This window comes from Malus sylvestris, chromosome 7 (genome assembly GCF_916048215.2).
Source record: "Malus sylvestris chromosome 7, drMalSylv7.2, whole genome shotgun sequence".
In the NCBI taxonomy this organism is placed as follows: domain Eukaryota; kingdom Viridiplantae; phylum Streptophyta; class Magnoliopsida; order Rosales; family Rosaceae; genus Malus; species Malus sylvestris.
In genome coordinates this window covers 34,812,994-34,825,879 of record NC_062266.1, presented here as the reverse complement: position 1 = coordinate 34,825,879, position 12,886 = coordinate 34,812,994, and the positions used below count along the sequence as shown (strand labels likewise).

The window sequence follows — 12,886 nt, the reverse complement described above, 5'->3', positions numbered from 1 at the left end:
AGGATTGACTTTTTACTGTAAAAATATGGTTTTTCGTTAAATTGAACAATACCGAAATTTTTTTGTTAAAATTCTTTATCTTGCATAGGAAAATGTCAGGATAATTTCAATAAATTGTTAATAGATAATTATCACGATAAAAATGACAATATCTTTAATAATTTGAAGTTATCTTAACCGCTTCTCCATCCAACAACTTAGAATGCATAAGTGAATGGTGTTTACATACGAGTAATGCTACACTTATCACCTACTTGTATCATCATTTGTACCATATCTCTAACCCGTCAACTCATGTAGGCTCAATCTCTATTAGAAAGATGATACAAATAATAGTATAACTAGATTATAAGGGCACGTTTATTTGACAGGATTCGCTGGGACTGGACTGGACTAGACTATAGTCCGGTGTTTGGTGGGCACCGGGATTAGCTTTAATGAGCTTAGGTGGGATTCGCTAGGACTAAGGGGGGGCTTAGCCGTTCTTCACGAGGGATCCCAATTTCGGGCGGACTCGTAAGCCAGAGAAACCATCGACAGATTTTCTGCGTCTTCCCACATCCCACATCCCACATCGTCCTCATCTCTGCGTCTGCCCTCGTCGTCGTCCTTGCCGTGCTCCCACATCGTTCTCACGCTCATCGTCGTCCTTACAGCATCTGGTCACTGTCATCTGCCTCAAGTTGGTAAGCTTCGAATCTTCGATTTTTTTCGTCGATTTGTGTGGATTTGTTTGTGATATTAACTGAGGTTTATTTGATTTTGTTGTTTTGGGTTTGAGAAATTCATAATGTACAAGTGGATTTGCAATTGAACAAATTAGGGTTTTGATATTTAAGTGAAATTGAGATTAGAATTTGGGGTTTTCATAAGATGAAATTGAGATTAGTCTCAGGTGTGTGCTCTCTGTGTGTGTGTTTGTGTGTACTGTGTGTAATTTGTCTGTGTGTTTGTGTGTGTGTGAGTGTGTTTGTGTGTGTGTGTAATCTGTGTGTAACCTGTGTAATATGTGTGTGTGTGTGTGTGTGAGTTGTGTGTGTAACCTGTGTGTGAGTTGTGTGTGTAAAATGTGTGTGTAATCTATCCGTGTGTGTGTGTGTAATCTGTGTGTAACCTGTGTAATCTGTGTGTGTGTGTGTGTGAGTTGTGTGTGTAACCTGTGTGTGAGTTGTGTGTGTAAAATGTGTGTGTAATCTGTCCGTGTGTGTGTGTGTGTAATCTGTGTTTGTGTGTATGTGTGTGTAACCTGTGTGTATAAAATATGTGTGTGTGAGTTGTGTGTGTAAAATGTGTGTGTGAGTGTGTGTGTGTAATCTGTCCGTGTATGTGTGTGTATGTGAGTGTGTGTGTGTGTGAGTGTGTTTGTGTGTGTGTAACCTGTGTGGGTGTGAGTGTGAGTGTATGAGTGTGTTGCACTCTGTCCGTGTGTGTGTGTGTGTGTGACTGTGTTTGTGTGTGTGTGTGTGTGTGTGTGTGAGTATAAAAACGGAGTGTGTGTGTGAGGGTAAGAGTGTGTTGCACTCTGTCCCCGTGTGTGTGTGTGTGTGACTGTGTTTGTGTGTGAGTGTGAGTGTAAGTGTGAGTGTGAGTGTGTGTGAGTGTGAGTGCGTGTGAGTGTGAGTGTGTGTGTGTGTGTGAGTGTAAAAACGGAGTGTGTGTGTGAGTGCATGAGTGTGTTGCACTCTGTCCCCGTGGGTGTGTGTGTGTGACTGTGTTTGTGTGTGTGAGTGTGTGTGTGTGTGTGTGAGTATAAAAACGGAGTGTGTGTGTGAGGGTAAGAGTGTGTTGCATTCTGTCCCCGTGTGTGTGTGTGTGTGTGACTGTGTTTGTGTGTGAGTGTGAGTGTGAGTGTGAGTGTGAGTTGGTGCAAGTGATATTGGAGGTGAAAATTTTGTTTCTTCAATGAACGAACAAAGCCAACAAAGCATCCCATCTGAAAATAGCCAACGAAAGAGGAAAAGAGGTGTGGGAAGTTCAAGTGATGGAACCGAGGCAATTATCAGTGGACTGAAAGAATTTTATGTTGAAAGTGGGAAGAGGATGCAAATGGTAATTGAAGCTTTAGTTCAAGGTACTGCAGATCATAGTGACATAGCTAACGAACTTGAAGAAATGGGTCTTTCTCCTATGGATCAAATTGATGCATTGTCTCTTATTTTGGATAAACCAAAAAATGTGGGAGTGTTCAGGGCAATCAAACCGGAACTCAAGAAAGTGTTTGTCCAAAGGCTTTTAAGCGACAAAGCAAGCGGATGAGTATATTATGTGGTGTCTTTTGATATGAATGTATTTTATTAATCGTACAATCTTAGGTTATGACTTATAACTTAGCTTTCCACTATGAAGTATTTTGGCTAATGTTAACTACGAGTTTGTAAATTATGGAGATCTACTTTTGAATGGTATACTATAGTTCACTGGTATTTTGTAAATTATGGAGATCTTCTTATATACTTGCTCTTGCTTGTTAATCTAGTCAGCTATGAATTATGCCACATGGAAAAAGAGACGGCCCCTTATAGCCTGTTTAATTACCATGCTTTTCTATTTTCTTTTCTTTTGAGCAAGGTTTGTTGGGTACACTTGGAGGATTCTTGAAACCAAAGTATTAGTACTCACGTTTCCCCTTCCTTCAAAACCCTACCACCATTGGATCCTAGTCATCTTCACCCAACAGAGAACCAGAACACCATATATCATGCACGTGAAGAACTTCAGTGACATTTTCTATGGCAATTTTACTTGCTTCAGACAAATATCTAATATGAGTTCCGTTTTCTTAAACTCTATAATCCAAGAAAACTATCATTAGTTAATGTTCGATTTTATTGCATAAAGTTTAGGATTACTCTATTACACAAGTATCTTCTCATGACATTTGTAGCATTACTTTATTACACAATGGCAAAAATTTGTAGTTCTAGTGTAAGCAAACACAAATCTGATGAACAGTACTGTTTTTATTATCCTGCTTCTTAGTCCGACACTGCACCAAACGCTTCACTAAGTTAGTCCAGCTTAGTCTAGTCTAAGCCAGTCCAGCTTAGTCCCTGCAGCTAGTCCAGTCCGAGACAGTCCGGCGCAACAAACGCCCCCTAAGAGTACTATTTTTTTGTTACATAATTTAACTTGTTTTGCCGGATCAACTAAGAGAAATCTTTTCAAACACCATCTAAATAATGAATAACTAAACAAATAACAAGGACTCCATCACCTGCTACAAGGGCTTCATTACATAATTGTCATGTTGTATTCGGCAGAGAGACTTTTCTTAGTTCGTTCGCCATTGGTTTGAAAGGTTGACATTTTGTTGTATTCCTTCTTACTTTAATAGGTAATGGAAGTGGTGACGTACACAGAGAACAATATATTAGTCGAACCATGTGAAATGCGTTTGTGTTAATTTAAACTATCGAGTATAACCTTGTATTGAAGAAAAGCTTCAATTTTTTTAATAAGAAATTTTGGATTTGTAAATTATCATTAAATTTGTTTATATTTCTTTTTTAAAAACGATATTACAAGGGACAAAATCATACATTTCTCGTATCCATGAATGCTAAAAGAACTTAGAACAGTAGGACTCTTGTGAACTCTCGATAATTTAAAATCAATTTTTGTAACAACATTACAAAACATTGATACCACCTCAATGGTTTTGGGTGAGCAAACAAATCCCTATATATTGCCGGTTAGTACACCCATTATTACAACCATCTCTTCCACTTTCAGTCCTCCTCTCCTCTCCTCTCTCTCTCCCCACCAACACCAAATCGAACAAATGGGTTCGATCGGAGAGACTCAGATGACTCCAACCAAGTCTCCAACGAAGAAACCAACCTCTTTGCCATGCTGCTAGCCTCCGCCACCGATCCCCCCATGGTGCTCAAGGCAGCCCTCGAGCTCGAGCTCGACCTCCTCAAGATCATGGCGAAAGCCGGGCTTGAATTGCATCTCCAATCCGTTGTATCACGTACACCAAAGAAAAATTAAATCAATAGCATGTAGATCAATTCAAGAAAAAGCTTAGCGTCAAGAGTGTGCTGATAACGTGTTGTAGGCATAATTTATTGAAAAGTTATGGAGGCTAGAAAGAGAGAGTGCGGCATAGAAAGAGAAAAGAGAGATGTGTAATTGTGAGGTGTGTTATATTCCACCCTATTGTGTCTTTATTTATAGTAGTAGGAAAGGTAAATTCCTTACCCCAATAGGATTACAACTCTAACAGGATAATATATAACCCTACAGAATATTTCAAGATATCCCTAGATACACTAGGATTTACACAATCACATTCAAATCTAATAGGACTACAATAATTGTCACATATTTTATTTTTTATTTTTTGTTTGCTATTTGTAAATTGCCAAGAGAACCGATCCCTTTCATGGATTAGTCAGGATAACACAAACGATGGCAATGGCATCATCTCAATTTAGTAAATTATCTTTTGAGCTTGACGAAAATCTGATGCTTGATCAAGAACACTGTAAGGATTTATATGGAATATGTTTATCACATGACGTTTCATTTTTATTATATAATGTTAGTGTAAATTATTTTAGACATTTTATTACATTATTGAACTGAAGCAACACAATAACAATAAATTCGTTCCATGCAAATTGCTCTTTTATAGTTTGTCCAATGCCATTCCAGCCTCTTTGTTTCATTTCACAATTGCTTAGATTAAGTAACTTGTTTTGCCGGTTCAACTAGGGAGAAAAACTTTGGACTTAAAAAACTTTTCAAACACCATAACATATAATAAATAAATAACAACGACCTTATTGTAAACTATGCTCTATCACCAGCTACAAGGACTTCAAAAAGGAGCAATTCATTATTTTTTTTTTCCAGTTCTCCCAACTCCAACTCCACGAGAACAATATATCAGTAGACGTACTGGTGTGAAATGCGTTCGTGTTAATTTAAACCATCGAGTATAACATTGTATTGAAGAAAACTACACTTTTTGATAGGAAAGTTTTGGATTTGTAAAGAGCCTACAAGCCCACAAGACTTTCTGCTTTGCGGTGATAAACGTTTATCGTACGCACTATTATTCTTACTTTGTAAAGAGGTTGTTTTCATGACTCAAACCCATCGACTTTCCGGTTACAAATGACCAACATTTCTATTGCGCCCTGACTCGCCCTCAAAGTTTGGATATGTATATTATCATTAAGTTTGTTCATATATTTTTCAAAAACAAAACTAAGAGGGAAAAATATTAAACACAATACCTTAAGAGAATTTTATTAGCACACCAAAAATCTCATTCTACACTCCTCTTAAGTGTATTTTTCTTTTTAATTATAGAAAAATATTATAACAATTTTTTTTGTCTGAAATATAAGTATAAATACTCTTAAGGATCCCTAAAAGGAAATAAAACAAAACAAAACCAGATAAAGAGTACAATATAAAGCTAGACTTAAAAGGTAAGACATGTGGGAGGCATGTGGGGTCCTGCACGGTGGTTCACAACTTGGGAAGAGGATCCTCTCTTGAGCTTAGGATGGGGATCCTCCTGACCAGGGCATCTGGGCCATTCAAATTTAATTCAACGGTTGCAATTATTATAACTTTTAGAAGGTCCCCCTGTTTGGAATCGTTGGATTAAATTTGAAAGGCCCAGATGGGCTGGTCAGGAAGATCCCCATCCTGAGCTCAGGAGAGGATCCTTTTCCGGGACAACTTGGTACCACATCAAGGGCATGTTTACCAAAGGGGAATGGGATGGTGGGAACCGGAATTGCACATATCCCCAACCATTCCAGCGGTTACCAAACCATTAGGAATTAAAATAATTATGGGATCCGCATAAAATCAGGAATTCAACTCCTGAAATGGTCGGAGTCCAATTCTTGAGTGGGATGAGGTATTTGAATTCCTGGAAATGGTGTCCATCAGGAATCCAAATTTTATACCAGTAATACCCTCAAACTCCAAAGATGAGAACGATGTCAATGTTTGCAGCCGTTGCAATTGTGTGGCCATAAGTGCTGCCTTCAAGCCCTTGCTTGACAAGGCTCGCGTTCCCGACGAAGACCAAAGAAAAGGAAAGATGGTGGTCTCGCGATCAGGGGTGGGTTGGCAGCATATAAAGATAGGGACGAGAGAGATGCTTGGGGAATTTTAGAAAGGGGTGGGTTAGCAAAGAAAGATGGGGAAGATAGGGGAAGAGAGAGAGAGAGATGTGCCTGGGAAATTTAGAAATGGATGGGTCGGCACGGCAGCAGAGAGATGGGGAAGAGAGAGGACATGGAGTGATATATTTTTTTTCTTGGAGTTTATTTTATGTTGGTAACTGGTAAGGACCAATGAAAGAATAAAAGTTACTAGAAAAAAAAAAGTGATTCTCTCTATTGAAAATGAAAGAATATTAGTTTTACTAAAAATAATTAGATATAAAATAAATTAATTACAATAGGGGTATTTTAGTAATCATATTAATTTTTATTATGATTCATGTGAATTAGTAAACAATTTATATATATCAATATCATTTATACTCCGATTTCAGCCAATTTTAGTAAACGTTTTTAAAATGAATTTGATTCTAATTTCACCTCATTTCAATTCCTTCTTAATTCAATTTCTCTTAATCTGATTACGGATTAGTAAACGAGGCAAAGAGGTGGGTGAGTAAACAAATCCCTATTTATTGCCAGTTAGCACGCCCATCTCTTCTACCCTCATTCCTCCTCCTCCTCTCCTCTCTCTCTCTCTCTCTCTCTCTCTCTACCAACATCAAATCCAAAAAATGGGTTCGACCGGAGAGACTCAGATGACTCCAACCCAAGTCTCCGACCAAGAAACAAACCTCTTCGCCATGCAGCCAGCCAACGCCCCCGTTCTCCCCATGGTGCTCAAGACAGCCCTCGAGCTCGACCTCCTCGAGATCATGGCGAAAGTCGGGCCTGGCGCTTTCGTTTCTCCGGCAGACTTAGCTTCGCAGCTGCCAACCAAGAACCCTGACGCCCCCGTCATGCTGGACCGCATGCTGCGCCTCCTGGCCAGCTACTCCATCCTCACTCACTCCCTCCGCACGCTACCTGACGGCAATGTCGAGCGGCTGTACGGCCTCGGCCCCGTCTGCAAGTTCTTGACAAAGAACGAGGATGGTGTTTCCATTGCTCCTCTCTGCCTCATGAGTCAGGACAAGGTCCTTATGGAGAGCTGGTAATTACCACTCTTCTTCTTAATTTATCATCATAATTTGATCCTAAACAAACATTAATATGGGTTTTAAACAGGTTCATCAGAATAAAATCATAAAAATGTTACTAACTGTGAGTTGGGCCTTGAGTATGTGATTGTTTTCTATATTTTTAGGGGGTTATTAAATAGACTAATTTGTTAAACTAAATTTGCAAATTAAATTATGTGCTATCAATAACAAATAAAGTTAATCAACATTTAAATAATAATCCAATCATTACAACTATATCATTTAATTTACAACATTTAGTTTAAATTTTTAGTATCTCTAGCATTACCCTTATTAGTAGAGTAGAGTAATGTTATGTAGACTATCTATTTAATACATATTTTATAAGAGAAATGCTAAGATGACTCTCTCAAAGTGACACTTTTCATAGACTCTCTACCACTTTACAATTTAATGTTAATTTTCTTATCAGCATCATAAAACATTTTGTAAAAAAACATGAGATGTCAGAGAGTCCATTGAGAGTTGCCTTAACATTTCTCATTTTATAAACTATATAATGTGTTTATTGATATTTTGATTAACATGTTTATTTTTATTGATGACACGTCAAATCAGTTACAAATTTTGTCTAAAAAGTTAATCTACCCAACATTATCCTTTGTACTAAGAGCAATTCCACTCATGGAGCCCTTCCCCCTGGCAATCCACTATTCAATCCACCCTATTAAACAGTAACTACCTTAAATGAATAGTAACTACCATTAATGAACAATAATTGTCATTTACATCTCCACCCTTAGAACCCTCCCCCTGGCAATAAGCAATTAAAATAATAATTTTTTTTGTTTGTTTAAATAATAAAAAACTCTCTCTCTCTCTCTCTCTCTCTCTCTCTCTCTCTCTCTCTCTCTGACACAAAAAAAATAAAAAATTGCAAAGCCCTCGGGCCACAGGCCCTTCGACTCCCCACCCCCCTTCGCTCGGGCTCCCACCCTCACTCGGGCCCTTCCCCGCTGGAGCTGCTCCCACCGGCCCTCAGGCCCTTTCTCCTCCCCTGTCGCCCGAGCAACCAGCATCCGCTAGAGTTGCTCTAAGAGATATGAGACGGAGATTCTATCAAAATGATACTTTCTATAAGCTCTCTACCACCTCAATTTCCATTCATTTTTTGTACCAATATTATAAAATTTATGCTAAAAACATAAGTTGTCAGACAGTTCGTGGAGAGTCTGCTTAACATTTCTTTTTGGGAAATGCTAAGGAGACTTTTCATAGACTCTCTGTCTCTCATATTTTTGGCACATTTTTTATACCAATATTATAAAATATTGTGTCAAAAAATAATATGATGAAGAGTCCATAAGAAATTCCACTGTAAAAGAGTCCACTTAACCTTTCTCTCTATCATTCTCTACTGTTTTTTCTTCTTTGTTCATATTACTTTTGCCCGATTTGGTCGTTGGGGACAGACAAGATTGGAAATTGATCATTCTTGTACAGTTTTAGGAATTTTGTAAAGGAACATATGTTTAATTTAAACAAGTTAGAAAAAAAATGTAGGATAATCTAATTACATCTTAATATTTTTCCTTTGTATGACTCCATTGTTTAACACTTTAATTATTCTATTCTTCCATAAATCCCCTCACTCATTTTCATAAGAAAATCGGAATAAAATTGTATACTCGAACATAAGAGGATACCGCCTTGCTAAATAGCGTAATCCACATCAATACAAGAATTATGTCAATAATTCCTTATTATTTGATGCTTGTGAGTTATGCGGGCATTGAAACACGTGGTAGATGGCTTGGCCTAGGTCACATATGAGCCATGCCCATATGACTGATCAAACGACGTGGTGTTTCGTTATTTTACACATCCTATATGCTTTTAGTTGTGAGAGTAACATGCATGCTTGTTTTGGGTTTGTGCAGGTACCACTTGAAAGATGCAGTTCTTGAAGGAGGAATTCCATTCAACAAGGCCTATGGAATGACTGCTTTTGAGTACCATGGCACTGACCCTAGATTCAACAAGGTCTTCAACAGGGGAATGGCTGCCCAGTCTACAATTATCATGAAAAAACTTCTAGAGACCTACAAGGGCTTTGAGGGCCTCACATCCGTCGTAGATGTTGGCGGTGGCACTGGCGCTGTTGTTAACATGATCGTTTCTAAGTACCCCTCAATTAAGGGTATCAACTTCGACTTGCCTCATGTCATAGAAGATGCTCCCCAATTTCTTGGTATGTTCTTCGTTTCTGATAATGGTTGTAGTTCAATTACTTAAAAGCATTTACCTTTACCTCGACCTTTCTCAAGTTCAATTTCTCCTCCTCTAATATTGCTTATGTTTGTACTATTTATCATTTTTCCTAATGAATATGAGATCTATGGATGTTGGATGTAGGTGTGGAGCATGTTGGAGGAGACATGTTTGTAAGTGTTCCCAAGGGAGATGCAATTTTCATGAAGGTTAGTTATTTTTTATGAAAAAGAGAGTCAATGACTATTTTGTAGTGGTAATATCAATTTCTTATAAGAGCTTAGTTGCATAATAATTTGGAACTACTCTCAAATCATGTATGCAATCTTGCAGTCGATATGTCACGACTGGAGTGACGATCATTGCTTGAAATTTTTGAAGAATTGTTATACCGCGCTCCCTGACAATGGGAAGGTGATTCTTGTTGAGAGCATTCTTCCAGTAGCTCCAGACAGCAGCCTTGCCACCAAGGTAGTTGTCAATCTCGACGTGATCATGTTAGGTTACAACCCCGGAGGAAAAGAGCGGACGGAGAAGGAGTTTGAGGCCTTGGCTATGGGATCTGGATTCAAAGGCTTCCGCGTCATCTGCTCCGCTTTCCACATCTATGCCATTGAGTTTCTTAAGAAAATTTGAGTATAACTTTGGCAGTGGTATGCTGCCGTCTGCATTCATATTGCTTTTATTTTGATAGGGTGGTAGCATATTTTTCACCATAACTAGGTTTATATGTTACAAATAAATAAAAAAGTAATAAGAAAGTGATTTTATGTTCGTTGTATGTTATAAATTTGGATACGCTTGCAATGGGCTGTAAAACATGAAAAAACCTGGTGTTCGACGGACAAATTACTTAGAGCTTGCACCAACCCATAATTTTGATTTTACAATTACACGTACAAATTGACAATTTGAGATTCTCTCTATGCAATGTTTTTTCTTCGTGAAAAAACTTGAGTTTTGAGAAATTCTCTGTCACTGTCACAATTAATATTATTTAACTTTGATCTCATTTATGGGAATGGTTGATATTCATCAAAGAATCACTATTTTTTACGGTTTCAAATTTAAGGCATCTCTGCGTGTCCAATCCGTCTTCGACTGAAACCCGGAAGAAAAAAAAAATCCTGATCCACGACCTACTGCTGTCCGAAATCCGTTGAACCCGCCTGAAGAAATTCGTTGACTCATCCGCATCACGCCGGAGATCCTAACCTGCGAACTTACCTGAGATCGCTGCTGCAATAAAAAAATCCAGACAACCCCTGCTGCTTCAAGACTGCAGACCCGCACCAGCTTTTATTTAAGTTTTGTATTGTTTTAAAAGAAAAAAAAAGGAAAGAAAAAAAAGAAGAGAAAAAAAGAAGAAAAAAAGAAGAAGAAGAGAAAAAAAGGAAAAAATAAAAAGAAAACGAAAAAAATCAGCTTTATTTTGTAAATTGGTCTCTTTCTTGTTCTGTCGTTGGTGGGCTACCTTGTTGGCCCATACTGATTGGTTTCTTGGGCTCAGTTTGCTTGGAGGTCTAGGCTGCATCAATCAAGGACTCGCAGACTGATTATAACTATTTTGGAATGGCCTCGATTACCGAAGCTAAGATCATTCTGAATATATAGTCGAGAAAGTGTCAGCCTTTCTTAATGATACAGGTAATGATGGTGAGGCTTTAAAAGTTTTTGCATCTGTTACGAATAATACATGGATAATTGATTCGGGTGCTATTGAACATATGACTTGTGATTATAGACAGGTACAAACCCTAAAACCATCCCCCAAAACTGTCGTGAGTGTCGCCAATGGTAATGTTGCCCCCATTATCGGAGAAGGTGATGTCTCACTTTCTAATACCCTGAATCTTTGATTATGTACTCGTTATTCCTTCTCTTGACTATAATTTATTATTTGTTGCTCAAGACGACTGGTTATGGTATTAGGAAATGGAAGCTCTACTACTTGGAGCTAACATCAAACAATTCTTGCATGTTGACTCAAGCTTTTGCAGTGGAAGGAAATCAAGGGGATAGGAATAAAGCTTCAAAGATTTGGTTGTGGCATCGTCGACTTGGACATGCTTCTTTTGGCTATTTATGGAGGTTGTTTCCTAGCCTATTTGTTAAGCATGATGTTTCTAGCTTTAAATGTGGGGTTTGTGAACTAGCTAAAAGTCATCGTGCTTCGTTTCCATCCAATTTGAATAAAAGTTCTATTCCATTTATGATAATTCATTTTAATGTTTGGGGTCCATCTAAAACTGTTACATTTGGTGGTATTCATTGGTTCGTTACTTTTATTGATGACTGCACACGTATGACTTGGGTTTGTTTGATGAAATCCAAAAGTGAAGTTACTTCTTTATTTCAGCAGTTTTACAAAAAGGTACAAGTACAATATAAGTCACAAATACAAATTCTCAGGAGTGATAATGGTGGTGAATATGTCAACTCTGAACTTCGTGCCTTTTTTGATCATTATGGGATTGTTCATCAAACTACATGTCTATATACTCCACAACAAAATGGGGTTGCCGAACGCAAGAACCGTCAGCTTCTGGAGGTTGTTCATGCTTTTTTACTTGAGGCGTGTCTTCCGTTATCCTATTGGGGAGAAGCTCCCACCTCAGCTGCGTATCTCATTAATCGTGTTCCATCCCGATCTGTAGATTTTCAAACACCCTTTTAGGCACTTTCTTGACATGTTGATGCTTCTACAGTCCCTAGTCTTCCACCTCATGTGTTTGGTTGTGTGGCTTTCGTTCATCTTCACAAACAACAACGAAGTAAGCTTGAACCTCAGGCTTTATGATGTGTGTTTCTGGGGTATGCATCAAGGCATAAGGGATACCGTTGTTATCACCCTCCGACGAATAAGTTGTTTGTCACTATGGATGTTGCGTTTCATGAGAATGATATGTACTTTACCAATCCCGAGTCTTCACTTCGGGAGGAGAATCAGAAAGAAGTTCAAACTCTTGTTATACTATTCCAGATATAGATAGAGTAAATGATTTGGATTTAAGTGGTGATGTCTTGGAAATAAGTGGTGATCATTCACACGAAAACAATGATGTGAATGACTTGGAATTAAGTGGTAATGTCTGGGAGACAAGTAGTGATCTTTCACATGGAAACAATGTTGAAAACCTTGAAAGGGACAAGTCGACATCGCCAGATAACTCACTGCCTGATAGCTCACTGCCAGTTTCCTCACTACAGGACCTGTGTCACCAGTTACCTCATAGTGGATCTTGCGTCCCAATAACCATAATCAATCGTCTTCGATCTTGGATGCACCACCACCACGTCGTTTCCCTGATCGCATCAATCAAGGTATTCCTAAACTTACTTATGAAGCCGACCCTAAATGTAAAACTAGGTATCTGGTGAGTAACCCCAACCCTGAGTCTAATGTGTTATACATGTTAAGTACTTACGTGTCTATCA

General features: G+C 38.3%; 1 protein-coding gene across 1 annotated transcript; it reads left to right on the top strand.

Moving 5' to 3' along the window:
• The first annotated feature begins 6,719 nt into the window (after positions 1–6,719).
• LOC126630017 (caffeic acid 3-O-methyltransferase-like) lies at positions 6,720–10,222 on the top strand. The gene is made up of 4 exons (XM_050300197.1): positions 6,720–7,188; positions 9,118–9,428; positions 9,593–9,657; positions 9,782–10,222. The coding sequence occupies exons 1-4, from the start codon at positions 6,770–6,772 to the stop codon at positions 10,082–10,084; spliced, it is 1,098 nt and encodes a 365-aa protein (XP_050156154.1). The 5' UTR covers positions 6,720–6,769; the 3' UTR covers positions 10,085–10,222.
• The last annotated feature ends 2,664 nt before the right edge of the window (positions 10,223–12,886 follow it).

Excerpts from the sequence above, each read along its gene's own strand:
- LOC126630017 (XM_050300197.1), top strand. The coding sequence starts at position 6,770 with ATGGGTTCGACCGGAGAGACTCAGATGACTCCAACCCAAGTCTCCGAC. Across the intron at positions 7,189-9,117 it reads AAGGTCCTTATGGAGAGCTG|GTACCACTTGAAAGATGCAG; the intron begins GTAATTACCACT and ends GGGTTTGTGCAG. Across the intron at positions 9,429-9,592 it reads AGATGCTCCCCAATTTCTTG|GTGTGGAGCATGTTGGAGGA; the intron begins GTATGTTCTTCG and ends TGTTGGATGTAG.